Raw genomic sequence first — 23,765 nt, forward strand, 5'->3', positions numbered from 1 at the left:
GGAAAAGCCAGCACTACAAACTAGAAAAAAAAAACACATACACAACAGGCGCATTAATATATAAAGCCTAAATTAATTAGTCTGGGGTGTCAGATGACCTAGGTTTAAAGAGAATATATTATTTCATGATTAAAAATTAGATTTCGTCACAGCCGCCTCCCTCAGCAGCCGCAGCTCCTCTCGCCATTAGCTGGACACAAATTTCATATTTTTGAGAAGAGATCCTGAATTATATGTGTTTACCGACATTAAGACGGTCTCATCATTTAAATGTGAGATTAAGTCTGGAAGAATGGGTGTGGCAGTGGCACACGCACCCAATTATAGTTTGACTATTTTTTGTTACACCACTCATTCACTCCCTCAAACTTTTCAGATAGAATGAGGAGTTAAGTTGTTTTTAGGTTTAAACTTTTTTCACATCCCAGTTTCTGTTGATCTTGGGTTGATTTCACACGCATCCCTCAGGTGTTCGAGTCCCTCCCCTCTCATTGGCCTCATCAGTAGCCTAGGCCTACTAAATATTCAGTTTTCTGTACAAACAGCGCCATCTTCAGGAGGACAGCAACGTAACACCAAAAAACCACACTAGGTAAAGCATACAGGAACTTCAAAAAAGGTTAAGTCTTGTTTGTTTTTAATTTACACTCTTCAGTCTCATAATTATTGAAGTGATTCATTACTAGTTTAACACAACAAAGCTGTGCCAGAAACAGGCACCAGATTTCAATCTGATTGCAGAAAAACAAAGTATTTATCAAAGTTGTACAAAACTTGTTGGCTGCCTTTGAGCAATGATGACACACATTTATAATGCGACTTCCTAATACTTACAGTGTGAAAGTATAACAATCACATTCAGGAGCAAGTCACATGAAAGAAAGGGCAATCAGATATTTAATTGACCCAATCTGCAACATTACATTCTTCAGTAGTCTGTTATTCTGCAACAACACATAAAAACAAAGTTTATTTGTCTGAAACGTTTTAAGCTCTTGGAAATGACCAATAATCCTAACATATACATAATGTGCAAATATATAAATAAGAATTAAATTGGCTGGAACTGGAATAAAATGTTTGCGGTTTTACCTTATGCTTGTGGTCGGCAAGGAACTTTAGGGAGAAATCACAAGTTCCATAGTGAGAAATGTTTTCACAGTAAATAAAGTAAATGTCAGATTTACTCAAGCTCTTTGTTTGCAGTGTGGAAAAATGCACACAAAAAAAACATTGAAACTTCAATAAATAGACCTTGCAAATGCAAAAGTATGGATCAACTGCAGCTTTGACATTTTAGGTCACAAGAGGTTTGATACATCATTTGTGAGCTTTTTCTGATTATTTTACTTTTATCTTAAAATTTTACATAGCAGCTAAATGTGGCTGGAAGTATCCTTCATGTTAAACTCTGATATTTGTCTAAGGGACATTTAAGCAGGACTAAGGCAGTTGTGATGGCAGTCAGCGGCTTGTTCGGCGGGTGAAGCTGGACCTGTCTGGACCGGACGCCTCATCGCTCCTCTGCCAGCAGTGATCTGAAGTTCTTCAGCTCTCGGACGCTTGTGGAAATCCTGCAGGACATGTGCGACACACAAAGAATACAGTAACAGACATGTACTTCCACTGCCACTCGGAGCACAAAACCAGCTCTTTTCAGATGGTACAAATCAAGCTCTCACCTCCCAAAGGCGTTGAACAGAGAGACGATCTCCTGTCGGCTGAGCTGGAAACTGGGTCGTCGGTCACTTGAAGTGGGCAGAGCTTCAATCTGTCGCTCAGAAAACAAAATCTTAAGCGCAGTGCCTAATCCCTGAGTCTGATGACAAGAGAGAGAGAGAGAGACAGATCAAAACAAAGATCAAATCACAAAGGACACACATTTTACAATCACATACATGACATAATAACAGTTAAAGCATAATTTAAGATTAGATTACAATGAGTAAGATTACTAAACTTTATTAGACATCACCCTAACCATCAGATAAATAAATAAAAAAGTCTAAGTCAATCAAGTTGAATAAAAATAGAAGCGTTCTTCTCACTTCTCCTTGGCAGCCTGGCAGGTATTTAGATTTTTAAGTTGAATTTGTTTTGATTGGTTATAAATAACATCACCAGACTCACCTGAAGTTTCCCCCACAGTCGACATTTGAAGCAGCCGACACAGTCCATGATCCTGGAGATGTTGAGAAAGGCCAGTCTGACGTCCTCCTGATGGAAACACAGCACAGGAAAACACACCCATGTCACTCAGATGCACAAAGACATCTGTTGAAAGTGGTTCATAAAACAGTAAAAAAAGAAAACAGAAAACAGGACAAGAGCAGGGTGTATTGTGTCACTCCACCTATTTCACAATCAATATTCACTTCTCCATGTTGCAGTTTAACCTCAGATTCAGTTATTAACAAATTACAGTTTCCAACAGTTTTGATAAAGTTTGCACAGAATTTGCGAACTCACTTTAAACACTTTCTGTTCTCAAATTAAATGCATTACAGTACAAAAAGCAAAACAACACTGAGAACATCACCCATCTTTATAGATTATGAGATTATCTGTGAAATTGATTTAAAAAAAAAGAAGATCAAATGAGAAGAAGCTTATTATGTTAAATGAGTTTCACTAGACACAACATGCCCTGATATCTGCTGCCTGAGATGTCTTTGCTCTGAGGAAATGATGAAAACATGGTTTTACAAACCTTCAGTTTGGCTGCTTCCTTTTCATCCCCAGCGAACAGAGATGTCTCATCAAAGTGCAGAGGGAAAGATCTGGGAGAGTGGAGATGGAGATGAAGGTCATGAATATAGCAGCTGTACAGAAAACACTGCTAATGAGAAATTAAAAAAAGGTTTATGTTTCATGCTTATCCAGAAAGAAATCAACACAAGAAATATAGAAAAATAAAAATGTATTGTGTTGAGAATAAGACCTCAGACTGACCGGGCCAGCTGCAGGATCTCCACCAGCAGCTCTTTGTGCTTCCCGTCTTCCTCCGGTCTGCCAGTGTACAGCCGGAACGACGGCTGCTGGAAGAAGGGAAGGGCTTTGGCCAGCGCTCGCAGCTCTATCAGGTACAGGAAGTAGAGGTTGCGGAGCCTCTTGGGCCCCTCGCCAGCCGTCAGCTCTGAGTCGAAACGCTGCCTGAACTCAGACACATTGTGACCCCACTTCTTCTGAAACCAGCTGTCTGAAGATAAGACAGGATTAACACAGAGAGAGGAAGGTGTTACTACAGGGGTCACAATAAAGTCACAACTGATTATATTTGTATAAAATACAATATTTTTTCTTTTTTTGGAACAAGATATAAGATGATTAATGTTAGTCGTATGTCTTTGTGTTTAAGGACAAGTCAAATCAGACTCAAAAACAATAGTTAGGTGCTAATAAGACAGTTATTACAGAAGCCCTTCACGGCCATACATTTAATTTCCTCCATTCTCCAAAGATCATTTCCTCAAGATCTCAAGAAAAACTTTAATTTGTTAACAACATAAATCATTATGTGTCTGTGATTTCTGTCACACAGAAGGTGGCTGTACGCTGATCGGCATCTCTCTGTCATCATCCGGTATCCATGGAGACACGGAGGGCCTGAAGCTGGTCAGCTGTGTTGCTCCGCCTGCCAAACCTCTTCTTGGCTGACACACAATAATGTGATGATTGTCTATAACAAGGCATGGAGCTGTTTCAGTCTGTGTCAGGCCTTGGTTGAAGAGATATGTGATATATGATAAAATGTGTGTGTGAGCCAGATAATGATACTCTTAATTTTTGTTTTATTTTTCATTATTTTCACAACCACAGTGATAATTATTGAAAGGAAAAAAGTATATAATCAGAGAGGAATGAGTTTTGTGGTTTATAATTTGGGTGGCTCTAGTTTTTAGATTGATATTTATTAGTGTTTGTGATGTCATTAATTACTGGGTCACAGTCACAGATACAGCATGGTGCTAGGGATGTTAGCTTAGTTGTTACTGTATATTCTCCTGTTCACTTGTGTTGGAGGTGGAGAACAGCTAATTGGGTCGCACAATTTTTTGTTGACCATCACTCATCACTGCTGTTATTTTCCTCACAATTTTGTACACGATATAAAAAGTTGATCTTTTTTTTTTTTTTTTTTTTAGCTTTTTTCAGTTATGTATTTTGAACTGCCAGTGAATGTTTTTGGTGTCATGTCAGATAAATCAAACGAGAGCAGCAAATTCAAACTCTGAAATCGGGTAAAATAAAACAAGAGGGCCAGACAATAAATGCCTGAATGAGTGGGTGCAGGTTTGTGTCTCACCTTCCAGGAGGTATCTGGCGCTCAGGTGTATGTTGATGCTGGCGTGGAGGCCTGAGACGAGACGGTAGAAAGCTCTCTTCTCCACACACTGACCTGAGAGAGAAGGTGATGCACGCAGAGTTGATGATGAATAGAATAAAAACAAAAGAGGCAATACTTCACTACAACATCTCCACCTTCAAGTTAAAATATCAGCTCACCTTGCAGCCAGCTGTAGAATGTCCTAGCTGTAAATAAAGCAAGGACATAGTCAGACTCAGAGGGGTGGAACTGACATAATGAGTCACGGTGCAGGTGGGTAAAGTCAGGTCAACAGCTCTCACCTTCGGCTCCTGAGCTGCTGTGAAAGGAGCCGGGAATCAGCGGCCGCTTCACAGTGTAAGGCCTGCGAAACAAAGAGTCATGAACCATCGTCTGCAGTTTCAAGGTTTTACAAATGTGAAAATATTATTAGTATAGCACTGCATGTAATATACTACTAATTGCACTATTTTTTTTATATTGTGGCTTGTCTGGGTGCTTACTTGAAGCAGTTTTCCTCGTAGATGCTGTTCCAGATCCTCCAGACCTCAGGGCCCCTGTAGCCGGTGAAGCGCTCTGGGTTCAGCAGCAGGTCCACGTACTGGGAGTCGGGTGACTCCTCGTCTGGGAAGCAGAAAAGCTTCAGTCAGCTGTAAGTGGCTCCAATTCTTGTTACCTAATATGTTTTTTTTCTAATAAATCAATTTCTTTCAGAGATGACTGGGCATTCAGTACCGTCGACCACGCAGAATCGCTCGGCCTCGTCGTCGTGCTTGGTCCAGTCGAGCAGAGCCTCTCTGGTCTCGTCGCTGGAGAGTGAGAACAGAGAAAACAGTGGGTTGGTTCAATGTATCCTCTGTGGGATTCTGCGCAACCGGAACTCATGGGTTTAATATTTGGTTTTCTTAGTTAAAGGAGAAATATTTAATACAAACAAATGTAATCCAGATAATAAACTCCACCAATCTGTTAATGTTTGCATCATGAACTGGTATCATCTCACCTCAGAGAGACGTCCACAGCTCCGAGATGCTGCGTCTTCTCACACTCGACCAGCTGCTCGTTTGCTTCTGCTGAATACTGAACACACACACACACACACACACACACACACACACACACACACACACACACACACACACACACAGAAATACAGTCAATTTGTTATAACCCCTGAATGTATTCCACACCAGGTCCTAGTTAACAGCCTATAAAGAAATATGAACATACACAAAGAAGAACTTTGTATATTTTTGTGCAACTCACCTTGTTGTGGGACGATGACCGGATCCCCTCTGGCACCTCGCTCTGTGAGCAGACACAGTCTAAAGTCAGTCTGATGATCTGCCTGTTTGTTTCCAGCAGGTCGATCAGAGATGAACGATACAAAGAACGTGCACAGAGGAGTCACAGCTCACAGACGTCTTGACCACTGACAAGATTTCCTCAGGAAAATCCGTTTATCAGGAATTGTTTATCTTTTCCAGTGTCAATATTAAGATTTGGAAAGAGCAACAAGAGGACTGCTCTATACCACGTGGCCCATCGAAGGTCTACAGTATTTCTGGTGTGAATGCCTTTCTATAATAAGAAGATCCTGACACCAATGAATTGAGTTAGATACTTATAGTGTCATTAGTCAGCTGTATGAATTCATTGGTCAAAATATGGCTGATCAAACAAAAGGCAGCTGTGACTCAGGTGTTTCTCTTTGTACAGTAACACAACCTCTAACTGAATCAGATGAAGTGATACTCACAGCAGAGCAGGGCTGCACAGCACAGAGCTTCTGACCACAGTGACTGTTGTCCGTCCAGAACGGACACGGCTTATTCAGATTCACCTGCAGAGTCCCCAACACATGTCCTCAGCAACACAGCAGTTCATATGTGTGTATATTTCTGTTTGTGTGTGTGTGTGTCGTCGGCTCACTTTACCTCGTAGAACCTGAAATAGTCAGACTCAAGTAAATTTTGGAGTTTAGGGAAAAGCCGCTCATTGTTGAAGCTGTCGATGGTCTCTACGTCACAAGTGCAGTCGTCCAGGTCGCCTGTGACCTGAATGATGTGGACACAAAAACATCTGGTTATACTATTGTGCACCTTTAAAGAGGTACATGTACAGAAGTCCTCAACTGGCAACTGGCCCCGGTTCGAATCCCCCAGCAGCCCCTTGCTGCATATCATTCCCCCTCTCTGTCTTCCCATTTCCTGTCTCTCTCTGACTATTTAATGCATAAAAGCCCAGAAAAATACTCTCTGATAGTGAGTAGTAGTAGTAAATCTTGTGCACACTGGTGAACAGGTGCATAGTAAAATAAATGCAAAATAAAGTAACGATCCCTCCCTCCCCAAGACATGGATTACATATTCAGATATGCATGTAACACTATTGTTCCTTCTGTTGCTTTTGCATCTGTTCTCATTAGTACAGTATACTGTACCATTTGCTTTTTAAAGTTTAAGGATAAGATAAGCAGTACCTTTATCAAGTACAAAATAAAAACAGAATCTCAAATGTATTCATTTTTATGTTGTTTCTTATCACATTATTGTGTGTCTTTACTTTTGTGCTGTTGTCTAACTTGAAAGTCCTCTACAGGGTATTAATAAAGGTAAACAGAAATCTAAAATGTATAGGCTATAAGACAAAATTAAATAGAAACATGACTCCTAAAGAGCTAATAATGTTGGTGTGTATTTGGTGAATCACCACAAACAGTTTGTTTGCTGACACACTGTATAGCTGCAGTGTGATCACAGCTGTTGTTCCTTGAATGCTGCTTCAAACTGTAAAACCGTGTAGCAGTGTAGCTATTTCTCTTTATGGGTTGAGATAATTATTGATGAATGATCATGAGGAGTGAAAGCGACTCATAATCTACGTGAGAACCTATCATCACTTTGCGCTCACTGGCTTCCTCTTAGCTACACCTTTACAAAGCGATAATCACTTATTTTGACAACTTGTAACTCACTCCAACATAAACTAACGGGCAGGTCATTGAACATGTCATGTGTGGGATAAAAACACGGATGTCCTCGTGGCTCACCTCACAGAAACACCTGCTGTCTCCAGATCCGCACACCTGGAGGAGGAAGAGCAGGAAGACCACCAGCTTCATCGCGAGCTGACCTCAGATCAGACAAGACACCTCTCCGACAGAAAACGCTTGATCACAGACCGGAACCACCACCACCACCAGGACTGTGGGCTCGAGTGTCCGAGGAGAGCTTCACTTGTGCGGCGACGGGAGACGCTGAGCAGCGGTGTCAGTGTGGGGCGGTGATGATCGGATGTGAAGTTTTGCTTCCTCGTATTTCCTCATTTCCACTCCACGACGTGCGATACGTGACGGATTGACCAGAAGCTGGAGTGAGATCAGACTCTGACACACATCGGCCTCCTCACCGTGATTGAAGTGTGTGAATATCTGTCAGCCACACATCTGTAATCCAGGCTTTTAAACTGGAAGGGCTTTTTCTTCCTGTTCGCGCACAAAACAATCCGACTGAAACCTCCTGCGTGGACAAAGTATGAGAGAATTCCTTCTGTTTATTACTGCACTATAATAGATTTAAACAGAATAAATAATTAGAAAGAATAACCACAAATGTGTTTAAATATTTTTAATTTAACATCATATTTTTAAAGCAGTGATATGATCAAATATAATCCACCCTGATATATAAATATTTGTTGTAGCAGTATAATGTAAGTAATTGAATCAAATATTGAGAAAGAAAATCTATAATAGTCCAGATAATCAAATCCGATACTGTATGCTACATTTCGTGTCTGTTTATGATATTTAAATCTTTAGGTGTATAATGGATATTGTGTAATATCAGAGGGTAACCACACGGTGGAGCTAGATGACTCTAGTTTATATTTCTTCTGGTCAGGTAAAGGGACAAACCGATCAAATTAACTTAAATATAAGTTTTCTTATGGAGTGTATTCATCAATTAAGTGTGACTTCTATGTTGTAATAAGAACCTGCCATGTACTGTGTCAATGCCATCCAGTCCATATATAATAGAAAGATGAAAAAAATGAATGTACTCAACTTCATTTCTATTTCTTTTTTTGTTTGTGACCAATAATTCGGCTTCTGTTTTCACATCCTATTCTATGGCCTAAGAATACATTCTTTTTGGAAAATCAGTAAAATGACACTACACAACTACCAACCAGTAGCTACAATAGTAGAGTGAGAATTCAGATCATTGTAAAAAAAAAAAAAAAAAAATACAGTCTCACCACGATAAGGCCTTTATCATAGACTGTGGCCTTTATTTAAGTTGTTTGTTTTTGATATATGTGCTCAGGACTCCAGGAAAAGTAGAGCTGATACTCAGACTGTAGATAAGATAATCACATTTGTCCTGTATTATACTTTATTTTAAAGAAGTGCAGAAGTTGTTGAGTAGAAGAATGAACTTATCACAGTGGGAGAAAATAACTCTTCTGCACAGTTTGACATAACTTTTTCCCGAGGTTAAAACAGCTCAATCGTCTGCTGCTTGATTCTTTTACTGTAATGCAACAACAAAGAAACAAATAGCCTATTGTAATGTATTACTATGGGTTAAAATAAGACTTTGTTGATCCAGAGGGGGAAAAGCTATAACAGTATAGTCAAGAGAATTTGCTTCATATTGTCTATCTGCAACAGAGGTTTAGAGAAGAAACGTCCCATTCTGTGCTGCAGAGATGTGCCATTAGACTAATTAGACGGTGGTTTTAATGTGCTGGTGTTTGAGTGGTCCCTGGTCCTCTGTGATTGGCTCTAATGTAGCCAGGCAAGAGAGCTTTCAAACTTTCTCAGTTTTGTCTGACACCCTTGAACCATCACCATGACCTTGCTGTGAAAATTGATGCTAAATCTTTACCCAGTAACTGTCAGATAGATTTGTTGCTCGTCATATTAAGGTCATTATATTGCTCACCGAGAGTGGAATGCCAAGCTTCTGGGTTGCTCCTAGATAACAGCAGGTCTGTTATTGCTGCTCCGTCACCTTGCCTTTTAAAGTCTGCACTGGGTGTCTCAGGGTAGTTTCTCTCCAGGCAGCTCTCGTCTGTGGTTCCTCCTCAATGCTTCACTGGTCTGGTCTTCTGGGTGGTGGATCGCCAGACTCTCTACACTCCAATCCATTCACCTGGTTGCAGCTGTTATGAGTCCAACTGAGTTTTATTTTCATGTACTGACTTCATACACTGACCCTGAGAGCACACTGGAACTTAAGAAAAAGCATGCAAAACTAGTATTAGTAGCCTACAGCCCCGAATTTGCCCAGAATTGTCCTTTAAGTCAAGAAGCACTGACTGGACAACCTTTCTTCTTTCTTTCTCTTTTAAAAAAACAAACAAAAAACATGAAAATGACATTAATGGTCTGTCTTTAAATAAAAATGTTATTATTCTAAATATTTAATATGTTATATTTTTCATATTTGTCCTTTCTCAGTTTCACTGATTTCATTGTAGGTGGTATATAGGTGACAGTTGACTGTTAGCATAGCTGTGTTGTTCACTGGTTTTAATTGTTGAGCTGACTGGAAATTCGCTCACGTTTTTCACAATTTCAGATAAAAGAAAAGATGCTTCTAAAATGTAATCTAAAATCTATTGTAGCCTAATCAAAATAGCAGGAGCTGTGATTTGTTACTTCTCCCTCTTTTTTTCTCTCTACCTCTGCCTCTCCCCATCTCCCCCTCCCCCTATGCCCCCTCCCCTCCTCTGTCCCTCTATTTTGGTGCTTCCTCGCGCTGCCAAGCCCCTGACGTAATGCTCCGCTGTTAATGATTAGCATGTGGAAACGAGCAGCGCGAGCCTCTTTCCGTCAAGGCGGCCAAAACACAGGCGGAAGTTGACTGGTCCCGCCTTCAAAATAATAGCGCTGGCTATAGCCTATAGCCTACACAACAAAAAACGTCAAAATAACACTTTTATTGATCAGGTAGGCCCATTTGTACTTTATTTAAGCATTTTTGATTGATTTTATTCTCCACTGGAGTTAACAGGAAAATATTTTGTGCTTTTACGCAACTTTATTCGAGAACTTACTTTGCATTATCAAATAATGACACAAAATAAACACAACACATAAAAAAAATCATAGGCTATATCAAGAAAAGGTGGGATTTAGGCTTATTGGTCCAATAGATGGAATTTGCAAACTTTCCAAAAATAAAATCATTGAAATGAAGTCTACATAAAATCGTGGTGCACACATTAAGCATCATAATAGTTATGATCCTTTTAAAAACATTTTTTTTTATTTACCTTTTGAATAATCTCACAACTGAAGTTTAATCTTGTGGATTTATGACAGCAGGTGACCATAAGACATGGCACTAAACTACCTGTATTGCGTAGTAATATAATATCTCCAGCTTGACCAGGTAGCCTACAACACAGAGCACATGATCTCAGCATCACATAGTCAGTCTGCAGTTAGACAGAAGTCATTGCCAGCTCTCCAATAATCTGTTACCAAGTAGGCCTACCTTAAAAAACTGAGTGTAGTGTACACTGTACAACTTCTATTGTTTTATAGACATAGGGTTACTTTATTTTCTGATCTAGTTTTTTTTTTTTTTTGTACTTTTAATAAAATTCTGTGAAATTAATCCCATAGGTAGGAATACAAATAAATCATCCTCTCTTTAGCACCTAAAACGTTTGAATATAATTTTATTTACTTAGGCTATGGACAAAATATACCATATTGTAAGTCGACACTGTTCGTTCTTTTAAAGAGTTGCTTAAAAAACTGTACACAATTTATTTGGGCTCTTCTCATAATTTCCAACAGTTTGTACGTTGTTGCCTACATGTAGTCTATGGTTGTCGCAGTTTATTTTGAAAGCGGCGGGCGGAAGTTGTTTCCAGGGCTCCGTGTGGTTTGACCGCGTCTTTTAGACCTGAGCACCGTCTGCTGGGGAGGGAGACAGAGGAAAAGTTAGTCAAGATGGCAAATCCCTCAGACCGGGAGTGAAGGGGCACCGCTCCCCAAAAAAAGCTGAGCCTGTTGCCCGTCCTGAGACAAACCCAACGATGCAGACTGCGCCCGGAGGTAAGAGCCGCCCGGCCCGGCCCGGCCCGGCACGGCACTTTTAACCGTCTCTTCGACAATTCAGACATTCAAAGTGAAGTTTCTGGAGCTTTTTGACGTTGTTTTGTTCTCTCTGCTTGAATATTTATCCAAGAAAAAACGGACTAAGGCAACCTTGCTGCCTCTCCGAAGCAGCGTTGATAACAAAACCACACAGTTTTAGCGCTAAAGCAACGTTTTATTCTTCATTTGAGCCGTTATTGGAAGTTTGTAACCGTTAATCTCGGTCAGTTGTAACTTTGCTAACTACGGTAAAGTCGCAGTTGTTATATGAGAAGAGCTACATATACACTTAATGCTAAAAATATATATTTTTCTTTCTTTTATTTTTTACAAACTGCTCTCTCTCTCTCTCTCTCTGTCTCCCCCCTCTCTCTCACACACGCACGCACGCACGCACACACACACACACACACACACACCGGCCAGCGGTCCTTCCCTGTGTGCTGATGAAGCACAGTGACAGTTTTAGACAGCGGCTCACGCTCAGCTCTCAGACCTGCAGTCTGCTCCTACAGCTCACTCTTACTCGGCGTTTCTTCGTCTTTATAAACTCAGCCACTCCAGCCTTAACTCGGGTTTTAAAATACAGCTTTATGAGTCTAACCTGTCATTAAAATAACGGAGGGAAGTCGCTGCTAGCGTCCCTACAGCAGCAGCAGCAGCAGCAGCAGCAGCACACAGCCGGTGCCAGCGAGCCGCCGTCGGTGACCCGGCTGCTTCCTCTCTTTGGAAAATTCCGGGATGCAGCGCCAGTAGTACCGACAGCTGTATTTTTAGGAATGGGTGGATACCAAAAACGAAAATTATTTATTTTTGTCTCGGCGGTGAATGCCACAAGCCTATGCGCATAGGCGACGGCGAGGAGGCAACCTATAAATGCATGTATGAGTTATTGGAGGCTGGTTTCTTCAAAGCGGCTCTATGCAGCAGCAGCAGCAGCAGCACAAAGTCTGCAGGGCTGAAGCAACAGGGACACTGTGCCGTCGCATTTCTTGTGAGGCTGCCTTTCTTTTTTTCTTGTGCACTGTAAAAGTCGTTGCATATGTATGAAACAATAGGAGCTGTGCATTAAGAGCCACAGAGAGTATTGTCTTTTCAAATATGTGATTTCTCCCCTCCTCCCTAACATCTAACATCCTCCTGCAGGCGTAAGAGGGATTCCCTGAAGAAAAATGCCAGTGAGGCTGAAGCTGATGTGACACAGCGTGTGCTGGAAGAAAGCTGACTCATCAAATATCAATCCCTCTGGGAGCAACTAAGCAGCCGAGAGCAGCTCATATCTCCTAATGCCTAGCTAGAAGAGCAACTCACAACCCCCCCACCCCCTCCACCAACGGAGATTATCAGACGGTGCAGAAACCTCCCCCACCACCACCCCCTCCAGCAGGAATATATCCAACACTGGCGGTAGGCGAAACAATTTCTGCCCTCTGAAGGCCTTTTGGAGACGGTGTCCTGTTGTCCCAGCTAATAATGACAAAGCTGAGAAAGGCAGCGCAGCACTTTAGCTGAACTTCACTGACTGACTGACTGACTGATCCCACAGAAACATCAGCAACTAGTTGATAAGATCTTCAGTTTTTTCAGTGTGAAGTTCGGGGGGAGTTTCCTGCTGCACCTCTCAGCCCAGCCTGGTACCACCACCACCACCACAGTCAGCCCAACTTTACCCCACCTTGCAGACCATGATGTTTCGTGATCAGGTGGGCGTGCTAGCCAGCTGGTTCAAGGGGTGGAACGAGTGCGAGCAGACGGTGGCTCTGCTGTCCCTGCTGAAGAGAGTGAGCCGGACCCAGGCCCGCTTCCTGCAGCTGTGTCTGGAGCACTCCCTCGCTGAGTGCACCGAACTGCAGGTCCTGGAGGGAGAGGCCAACAACCCAGGTAAGACAAAGTCACCTGACATCATCCATTAAGACATGATGGAAATTTCAGGTTTTTCACTCTCAGATTTTTCAACAACCACACTGTGCTCTTTCTATGAGGACAGTCATTTATAAAATAAATGATGATGACGAGAGACCCATCATGGTATGGTATGGTATCTCTGAGATTAAGCTTAACATATTTCCCACTTTCTTCCATTTTGTCCACTGTTTAAAACTTTTTATTCTACTTTTATATATATATATATATTGAGTTTTCAGGGCCAAGTTTTCTTCAGTTTGTTTCTGACCTTAGAGCAAACACACAGGGAAACACCTTTGTACAGGCTCCATGCAAGAATTACATTAGAGAATACATTCCCTGTCCAAGACATCCCCATAGCAAACAGCTGAGTCACTGATGGTATGAAACTGTGTAAGTCAGTAAATGATTGTGGAAGAAGTTTGAGTACTGTGAGCTCAGCTGGCACCGTGGCTGGCTGGAGCGTCAGTCAGTCACTCAGTGTGCCAGCCTATAGAGCTGTAGCGCTCCCTGGGTTGGTATCGCGCCAAGGCACCCAAGGGGGGCTCTGGCTGGGGTTTGTTGCATCAGACTGCAGCGTGGCCATGGAAACAAAAACCCTGGCAACTGAATGGGCTCATGAAAAATAGAATGAAGTGTTTTGCTGCTGCTGCTGCTGCGATGGAGAGCGGTGCGTCTGTGTGTACCTAAGGCAACATCTGCATGCAGGAACACATCTGTTGTGCTACCAGTGGCAGCAGACATTACTGGGGTGACATAGTAGCCCTGCCCTACAGAGACACTCTCACATAGAAAGTTTCCACCAGGGTTTACAATGGGCAGTGACTGCAGTTAATAGAGGCTGGTATTTGTTAGTGTTTAATATGAAGCTGGAGACATCAAAGCTCACTACATGAAGTGTCCTTTGTGGACTCCTCCTAAAGTTAGGCTGGTTCATACTGTCAAATCAAAACAGATATAAGACATGGAGAGGTGTTGTAGGTCTCCCTCTTTTTTTTAGAAAAAATATTTTTTGTACTTTTCATGTTACGGTCTATCATGTGAGAGTGAGTGAGTCAAAGAGACACTGTTTTGTCATGAAATGTGAGTCACAACCATATTTCACCCATATAGTGTACAAATCTCCTTTTCCCTCCCAACAAGATTGTTATTTATGGTCTAGGTGGGAATGAGACATGAAGTAAATTGGCTTTGAGTGGATGTTTGATATATTAATTAACATAATCAATCAAAAGGTCTATAAATTACAGATTAACTTGAAGCTGGCATTGCTATTTAGACAAATGGTAAGACCTGAGATCCACATCATTTTATATTTAATGAGTCTTTGCCTTGATTATAACAATACTTTTGCTTTAATTGAAAAATCCTTGAGGAAAATTACAGCTTTTCCTCTTTGTGCTGTTTTGACAGCATCTTTCCAGGAGCACTGTGCTGAGTACAACACAGCGGCACCACAACATCGGTGTAATGCTGCAATTGCAGTTCTGAATGACAGATGCTTCAGGAGAGGGTATTCTTTATAAATGCACCTGTCAGAGTTTCATCGAGGGCTGGAGGCAGCCTCGTAGTACTCTGTGCAGCCCTGATTGTGGCTTTCTCAAAGTGACATCTATTGCAGATAGTTCAATGAGATAGCATCACATTAGCAAACATTAAGGCTTAAAAAATACTAGTGTTTCATTGTTGTTGCTGTGCACTCGGCACATTCTCTGAGATAACTCAGTCAAATGATTGAATGATGAATGGAATTGAGTTTTTACTGGCAATAATGCCCTTTCCTATGAATTGTGTTTTCTGAGTTCAAACATGCAGTTTTTTTTCTCAGTTTTCCCGGTGAGACAGTTTTATTTCTTTATTTTAATATGGCTCTGCATTGGACTTGTTTTAAGATAAGATTTCACCAAACCAAAAAAAAATCACTGTCATGTCTTTGTGCCAATGAACAGACTGATGACAGCTTGAACTCAGTGTGTCATCAGGTAGGGAATTTGCACAGTAGGGTAGTCTTACGTCGATAATCACAGGTTATACCTGCAATTGCATGACTTTTAGAATGAAAAAGAATAGGTCACAACTACATGCTCTGATGTAATAAATAGAACACATTGTAGTGGTGAAAGTGTATCTTGGCCCTGTACCTCAATCTGAGATTTTTATGAGCTGCCTGCTACCCTATGAACCTCCAGGCTGAAATTTAGGTCATGCCTTCAGTTTTCTCCCACCTGTGCCAGCTTATGGTCTCTTCCCATCCGCTGACTCGGCTAAAAAAAGTGAAGTCATCGCCCGGGCCTGTTAAAGCACTGTAGAGGTTGGGGCAACGTGCAGCTGAAAAGAGAGATATTGAGAAAGTTGTCTGGTTATGTGATCCCTCTGGTATGTTGTAGTGGCTTGTTTGAGTGCTAATGTGCTATGTTACGTTGATGTATTGTTGTAATGTTTGGTGTTTCACTGGGCCAATGCTGGTCTTGTATCAATTGTGCTATATTGGCCAGTTTGTAATGATGCCTTATAGCAATGTATGGAGCATGTTACCCTGTTATATGCGTTTTTCTTTGCAAGGAAGCTGACATCCACACTAGGGGTGTAAGACAATATCGATAAATTGAAATATCACAATATTTCGTTTTGCAATACTGCATCAATATTCCAAAGCATTGTATCGATTTTTTTAATCAACAATTTACATGCAGGCATTCATGGCTGTGGTTCATTTTTGTGCTGCATTTAAAACTGACTGCTTTTTGGCAGCAGCCATTCACTCATTGACTCCTCCCCTCCAACGGAACAATAAGATCTTGTGAGAGAAGAGGTCCGTGGCTCATCGCATGCTCAAGTGTAAGCAAAAAAAAATATATCGTCTTGCTTATAGTATCGCAATACATTCTCGTACCATTGCCCCCATACAGTGATACACATCGTATCGCTATATTCTTGCCAATACACACCCCTAATCCACACTTTTGGGGATCTCTAAGAATGGATCTTATTAGGAAACAAATGAACGATTGGGAATCTAAAATACCCAAATACAGACAGCTCTATGCACTCCAGACGATGTTTCCAAAAAACATAGTTTCTAAAATGTATTGCTCTTGCCATACTCACCAAGGAAATGGGAAGGCTGTACCAAACACTGTACCATTTGTTCTTTTTAATATTCAAGGTAAAACGTTCTTTCTCACAATGACAGCATTCAAGAAGTACATTTTACTACAATAGAAATCTGACTCTCCCCCCTGCAAAAAGATCATGCACCGTGTGAAGGGAATGGTGGACTTGTTTGGGGATTTGAGATTCTGCCAAACAAAATATTCCTGCATTTGATGTAAGTCAGAGGTGAAATTTATTGTGATATAAACCTTGTCAGATGGAGCCAATTAACAGTGAATTAGTGCTGTAAATGTATTATTGTATTGTTTTATTGAATATCAATAAAACAATAAACATCTGTACACTGGGAACGAAAATGATCAATTTAAAGCACAGAATATTGTCATGAAAATCCACTTTTCCCAACCTAACTAAAAAGCCGTAGGACCGCAGTTTAGTAATTAAATCACAAATAGTTCACAAGACCATGAACCCCTCATGGACAATTTATAGTTTACAAACAGATACGCAACGAGCACTGGTGCAGAAATGAGACTTTCTGGCTGTTAAAGGGTTAACATGCAGCTGGAAGTCTTGGGCTGAGTGGAAAAGCGCAACTATTTGGAAAGCGGTGTACAAATGAATGGAATCCTCAGTGACCTACTTCTTTGAGTGGCTGAGAGGCTGCCTTGTTTTGGGACCCCGCGAGTGATGCGGCTTTACTTGCGACTCGAGATGCAGTCGTAGTCAAAGGGGTCTGAAGGACAGGCAGAGTTGCATCACACAGGATTTGTTTTAATTTGTTGTTTTCCCATTGACTCCCATGAGTAATCAGCCCCATCAAAATCACTTTACATTTGGCTGTATCTGATGGACCGTAATAAAAGTTTAAAGCCAGGTTTTCTTCTGTTATGTTTGACGGCAGTAATATGGAGCCTGCAGCGTTTTAGTTGTGGTTATTAAGGAATGTAACTTCCTGCCGCCCCCCCCCTTAAGGAGAACAAAACTTCTTTTGAGACAATCCCAAGAGGGACAATATCGTATCAAGTGGAGAGGACATGAATAGGGAGCAGAGCACCGTCTGAAGAACGACACACACACACAGAGGGGTGTAGGGTTAGTGTAAGGGGTGGGGTTAGGAGTGGACAGTAGGCCTGGTGTTCTGAATGACTAACTTCATTTTTGTGTGGTGTACTGCTGACCTGGCCTGCACGGCTGTTTGAGGAAGGAGGCAGGCAGTGATTTGATATGTACAGGCAGCTGTGTTGTACAACTAAAGGGGACAGAGGTAGAGCTCTGTGTCTGAGATGAGTGGCAGCAGTCAATGTCACTGTGTTTAACTGGAAGGTCCATTCATTTTGGTGTGGCGTGGCTATCGCAATATTCCTTCAATATGGTCTCCTCGATGCTTAGCTGATTTTTGCTATGGTTGTCTTTAGTTAATGGATTAAAATAGATTGGAGTGCCCCCACTGCCATCCCAAGAAATATCTACAAGACACCCTCAGGACAACTACAGTAATGTAGATGTTGTCTTGTCATGGAGTTCGATGTGTGTTGCTTGAAGAGTTGCGAGTGCAGCCAGCGTCCAACACAAGGTTCAAACTATTTTTAAAAACACATTGGCAACAGCGACCACTGCTCTGTACTGCGGCTGCTATTACTCTAACTCTAAACTCCTTACTCAAGTCTGATTGGACAAGTTGCGACATCAATGATACGGAGATAGACGTAAAAAGCCCAGCGTGATATAGAGCTGCCGCCTCAAGGATTTTTATTTCTATGTTGTCTGTACATTCTTGAGAAATCATCCCGCAACACCCTCAATCAAACAAGTTGGGGAATGAAAACATCCACAGCAATACCTGTAGTTTGCTATAGATTGGTTGATCACCATGTCTCTAGGATGGGCATGAAGCAGACTATAGCAAATAGTGTGATCTGAAAAAAAAAAAGATTCTTCTGTGTAAAAGCAAAGAGCGGTAATGGCTCTATAGATGATACTATGATCTCTCTGCTTTGGCAGATAGTCAACACGTTCTAATACTTCATGATCTAATATCGTCACATAGCCCACCCCTAGTTTGAATAATGCCATGATGTAAATTTTGAAAGGCTTAACCAATCACCAGAAGTTTCAGTGGGTAATAATTCATCAAATGATTATGAAATGTGATTTCCGCCCTGTCCGGTTGGCAGTGGAAGCTGAAATTTCTATTTGGTGGAGGCTGTTTTTTCCTCATTGGAAATGAATCACTAATGCATGCATGCAAATATAAAAACATCCTTATTTACACACATAAAAACCAGGTCTTAAGAAATGCCAGGATTATGTAAAGGGGTGTGGGGGGGTGGAGACTTGAACTAGAAAAACTGCCGACAGTAGGTTTTTGTCTGATACTGTAGAGAGAGTGAGAGAGGGAGAGAAAGCATACTTGCGCATTTGTCTGTGTGTGAGTGACTGACATGAAGGGAAAGTCTGCGTTGTATAATGGCTAGTATTACTCAGTGAATTCCTGTTGCACTCTCTGCCTAAACTAGGCCTGATGAAAACCTGGGCTGGAAATCAGCATTCCTGGCTGAGGCGGTAAACGGTTCCGGTGTTGGGGATACTGTCTAGGAATGTGGGCACGTCGGAGCACACTTGAGTCAGGCGCTCAGAGAGAGTTGAATGGGGGCTTTTCCAGTGAGGGGGGGTGGGGGGGAAGACACAGTGGAAAAGGAAAACTGATTCCACCTTCAGTGGAGCTAAGGTCTCCTGAGTACACCGCGGTATGGAAGAGGGGAGGGTGAGAGGAGGAGGAGGAGGAGGAGGAGGAGGAGGAGGAGGAGGAGGGAGGAGTGGGGTGAGGAAGGGAAAAGATGAAGACTCAGAGAATACTGGTACCATTTACAGCTGTATTTCATTCAACCCTTTCTTTAGCTTGTCTTCTTAATATTTACTTTTGAACTTGATTTGAAATTATCTCCTGTCCTTGTCAACACCAAATGAAAAGAAAGCAATGTTCGTACAATTTCTCTTGCAGGAGACTTCCATTTCTTCCTGTGAGGGGTCAGAGTGTAACATAATCAGCTCTGACTTAACAACACCATGAAATCATACAAACAAAAATCTTTCACCAAACCAATGAAGGCCTCATGATTTATCTGTTTTCTCTGAAAGCAGGTCCTGGCTCTGTATTAGTATCCATACTGACTGTTTGGAAGAGTAGAGCAAGGTGGAGTTACAACGTTCACCTACAAAAACACAGCAACCGCCCCCCCTAACTTGAACCTGATGTTATTGGCCTGTTCTGCCAAGGGATTGTCTATAAATATTGGCTCTCATAGAGATAAAAGTTAAAAGTGGAAGTCATGTGATCTGATTTTTCACACACTCATACACAAGCTCCATCCTTTCTGCGTTTCTAAACGTCTCATTGGCTATTCTGTCAAACAGTGAGAGAGACAGAGAGAAAACTCTTCTCTCTGGATTAGGCGCCAAACTATTTCATCGCACCCACGCATGAGCAAACAGTTTATTTCTGGAAGTTGACGGCGTGTTCTGTGAACTCGTACTGAACCTCAGGAATGGGGACAGACAACCTGCCAAAACGACCAGAGGGGAAAACGAAATAAAGCTTGTCTTTTCCCCTCGGCTTCTACTGCAAATACTTTTTTTTTTTTTGCCAGCTCTTGCTTCCAAGTGTGTGTGTGTGCACACGTTTGTATGTGTTTTTGTTTGTTTTACACGTGTGTGAAAACAAGAGGATGGACCAAAATTGGGGCTTAGGAGGACGAGCTGCCAAAAGGCCTCCATGCTGATGGAAGCTACTCGAAGCCTCAGACATGTCAGGCTCTTGATATTATCTCTGAGAGACGACGTGTCACTGATAGCTGGATTATGCAATCAAGCGCTTCACAAATCCTGGAGGTTTAGTTTCTCAGTGAACCCTTCTGTGCTTCTTTATAACTTTGATCCCAGCTTTGCCTTCCCCAGCAAGTTGGATTACTGTGTCATGTGTGTATCTGTGTATGTTTACATCGAGTCTCAAAGTAAATGGCACACAATCACCAATTATGATTGAGCACACGGTGTGTTTCCGTCAGTGGATTACTGAAAAGTCTTAACTATTACAATCATTCAAAAAATGAATAGTTTTATTGCATGCTGTGACCTTTGAGTATTAAGGGGTGTTGTATGTTTTTTCATACAGACATAATTCTTGCCATTATACTCAAACATTTGCAAAAAGGTGCTAAAATAGAAGAAAGCAATTTGTCAGTATTGCTCTCAGAGCTATACATGATTAAACATTATAGTTATTACAGGTTTGACCACTCAGAGTGGAGTATGGAGACGTACAGTATCTGCAGCAATAAACAGTCTGGGCAGTTCTGACTCTTCAGTGAGGTGGGTTGCTGCTCCCTCAGACATTCTGTGAAGCCCCCAGCACTTCCATTTTCAATCCATCCATCAGTCAATTTTCTCAATACTAAGATAATATTAGCAAGGCTAATAGTGCCATAATTACCGTACAATGTAATGAAACTATTGGCTTTTGGATTTGTTTTGAAACACGAGACTAATGGATGAGATAACGGTGTAGACCTTTGCTAAAATGGGCCTACGTTACTTATGATGAAGTGCTAGTTACGGTAGCCAAATTATGTTGCTTGAGAAGGGGGCCATGCCTAGTCATTACCAAGCCAATGACAGAAACTGTTAGAAGAAGAAGCAGGAGGAAATGCCTTGTGGCTATTTTTCTTTTAGTTGTGGTTGTCATCGTCATTGCAACAATTAATGGTACTATGTTGGTAGCTGTTTATCATACACACCCATTTTCTAAGCCAACTGGGATCTGGTTTTGTAAGTTGTTGTGCTGTCTGATTAGCCAAAGAGTACCTGCTATAAGCAATAAACAATTTATTTTCATTTGTTCCATGTTCTAGGTTGTCTGAATGCATATCAAGGAAATTATTATACAGTAAAATGTACTGAACATTGCTAAGTCACAACTAGTTGATTTGTGTATGTATGTATGTGTGTGTGCGTGTGTCAGAGAGAGAGAGAGCATGTAATAGAGAATGAGAGAGGGTGAGAACAGGTGAGGGATACCAGCCTGTCTCACAGATGACCAGTCAGTCTCGCCCTGACCAGACCAGACATACAGGCGTATAATGTTTCCTCATATAGCCCCCACAGACCCAGCCCAGCCCTTTCCTCAACCCCACCCCGCTCTCAGGCAGCTGGCTGTGCTATACAGTACACCTCTGTGTAAGAAGGCTGTTTAAGCTTGGGAGCCATCCAGTCCCAACTGCAGACAAGCAGATCTTAGCAGACAAGGCAGCCCACAAAATAACCTAAGTTTGACTTGGAACGAGGAAGATGCTGGCCTGCAGACTGTACACTGTCAGCCCATAATTTATCTAATAATAAGAAGCTGTACTTGGCGATCAACAGAGCGAAAGTGTACACCTGCAGCTGACAACTTGGGTAAATAAAGAAAATATCGAGCAAACGGTGTGTCTGATGCAAGGAGTTAACAGCAGCCCTCCTGTAGATGTAGTGTAGTTATGATTACTTGATAATTGAGTGATGAATCAACTGATAGTAACACTTGACATGATTAGGCCATCTCCTGCTGTTATTATTCCCCACAGTAATGATGTTTACATTACCTAAATCATTTTCTGATATAGAGCAGCAACAGTGGGCTGGTGTGTAATTATATTAATATGATTATTTCATTTATTCTGATGGGGAGGGGGATAGCTGTTCTGTGTGTCATTAAAGATGAGCCTTCTTGCATTGTCTTGACTATCGGTTATCTCTACTGGTGTCAAAAACTGTAGGTGAAAACAAAAGCCAGTCACAGTTTTCATCTTGTGGAGGCATAGTTTAAATATCTGTATAAACTTATGATGAACTTTCAGTTCTGTATTTTACTGTGAGAGACCATGATATTTCTAGATGAATGAAAACCTAATTGCATAAATTTGACAGTGATGGGGAAAATACACTATAAGACAGTGGTTTCCAACCTTGTTTGGCTCGTGACCCCATTTTGACATTTTTGACTTGAAATCACAAATTTCTGGCGACCCCACGATCATGTGACTGTGGCCATCAATCAAGATGAGCCAGCTCAGATATTGTTGCATTTTATTTGAACTTGATTTATATTTGAGAAAGTGAAAATATAGTTGTTTGAGATTGTGTGTGGTGTTTTTAACCATAACAATAATTAGTTAAAAGAATTGTTATCAGTCATTTTTTTTTATCAATTACTAGACATTTCAGGCGACCCCATTTGAAATCCAGGTGACCCCACATGGGGTCCCGACCCCAAGGTTGAAAAACACTGCCATAAGACATTGGAGTTTAGTGACAGACAACCAGAATTCGGGTAGAAGTTTCTTAAGCTGACGATGATTCTCACTTTCACTATTTTAAATAGCAAATGACTTCAGTGGTGAATAGTGAAGTTTAGTTATTTTACTGTGATACAGGTCAAAATGTGAACAAATGTATGTCAGGTTTAAGTCCTGTCAGCAAGTTGGTGTATGTGCCAGATGTTTTCATGTGAGGGAAGAGCATCCACTGTAACGCTGCTGTCCATCTCAGTTGACTGAGTCTCTCTGGAGTTGACGGCCTCATTTTTTTTGCAAAGTACTTTACAGAGTAAGCATAAGAGCTCAGTGTTTTTTAAGTCTTTGAATACCATAACACGTCTTCTTCCTACCATAATGTTGGAAAAGGCTGAAGTCGTCTTAACATGAGAGGGTTTGCTGTGAGGAAGAAAAGTATTCTTGGCAGGTTTTTAGTTCGCTGGTCCACAGCAGTTGAGCCAAAACCTTAATGTTGGGCTGTGCTCCAGTCTCAGCTGTGTCTCTGACTGTCCCTTCTGTCCTCACATGAATGGACGGTGACAGTTAAGACACAGCAAGGCGCCGCCGACCACTCTCGTTTACTTCTGATTGGTTGACACGGCGCTGGCCATGACCAACCGAGTGACATCAGCACGACCAGTCCAGCAAGAGAGCCCTATGGCAACGGTTGCTGTGACTGCCATACAACAGGAGACTTGGCGTCCCTGGTGGGTGGAAATGACCTCATCCAAACCAGACTCCTCTAGGAAGCTGTGTTCGCTGTCTGCAGCTGGACTCACCTAGGTGCTTCACAGCCTGACCTGGGGTCAGTGTGAATCACACTGTAAAGCCAACTAGACCATCACCAGTAATTATTTCAGTTGGATATCTCAGTATTTTCCTTCTTTACTATGCGTTTTAAGGAGGAAGGAAGTTCAAAATGATGTTGGCTAGATTGCTGTGGAAA

General features: G+C 41.6%; 2 protein-coding genes across 5 annotated transcripts in view; one reads left to right on the forward strand and one right to left on the reverse strand.

Annotated features, from left to right (window-relative positions):
• Positions 1-697: 697 nt before the first annotated feature.
• On the reverse strand, positions 698-7,803 carry ero1a (endoplasmic reticulum oxidoreductase 1 alpha). Its single transcript, XM_083994154.1, has 15 exons — positions 7,380-7,803; positions 6,265-6,384; positions 6,087-6,170; positions 5,594-5,635; positions 5,331-5,407; positions 5,063-5,136; positions 4,831-4,951; positions 4,630-4,691; positions 4,507-4,533; positions 4,307-4,399; positions 2,953-3,199; positions 2,711-2,780; positions 2,131-2,217; positions 1,683-1,819; positions 698-1,574 (listed from the first exon to the last, which is right to left on the reverse strand). The coding sequence occupies exons 1-15, from the start codon at positions 7,449-7,451 to the stop codon at positions 1,514-1,516; spliced, it is 1,374 nt and encodes a 457-aa protein (XP_083850280.1). The 5' UTR covers positions 7,452-7,803; the 3' UTR covers positions 698-1,513.
• A 3,484-nt stretch (positions 7,804-11,287) lies between these two features.
• The window catches only part of samd4a (sterile alpha motif domain containing 4A), a 50,373-nt gene continuing 37,895 nt past the window's right edge, over positions 11,288-23,765 (forward strand). For 3 of the 4 annotated variants that reach the window (XR_014595282.1, XR_014595283.1, XM_083969227.1), the window contains exons 1-2: positions 11,288-11,408; positions 12,597-13,331. Coding sequence is in view for 1 of the 4 variants with exons in the window: in XM_083969227.1 (XP_083825353.1) it covers positions 13,136-13,331 (196 nt within the window). In the remaining 3 variants the exon portion in view is untranslated. Of the gene's footprint in view, positions 11,409-12,233; positions 12,445-12,596; positions 13,332-23,765 lie in introns of those variants that run through there. The other variant, XR_014595284.1, reaches the window with a different exon arrangement.

This window comes from Trachurus trachurus (genome assembly GCF_905171665.1).
Source record: "Trachurus trachurus genome assembly, chromosome: 3".
Classification (NCBI taxonomy): domain Eukaryota; kingdom Metazoa; phylum Chordata; class Actinopteri; order Carangiformes; family Carangidae; genus Trachurus; species Trachurus trachurus.

Coding starts and splice junctions, on each gene's coding strand:
- ero1a (XM_083994154.1), bottom strand. CDS start 7,451: ATGAAGCTGGTGGTCTTCCTGCTCTTCCTCCTCCAGGTGTGCGGATCT. Junction 6,171..6,264: donor ACTATTTCAGGTTCTACGAG/GTAAAGTGAGCC, acceptor GGGACTCTGCAG/GTGAATCTGAATAAGCCGTG. Junction 1,575..1,682: donor CTGTTCAACGCCTTTGGGAG/GTGAGAGCTTGA, acceptor CATGTCCTGCAG/GATTTCCACAAGCGTCCGAG.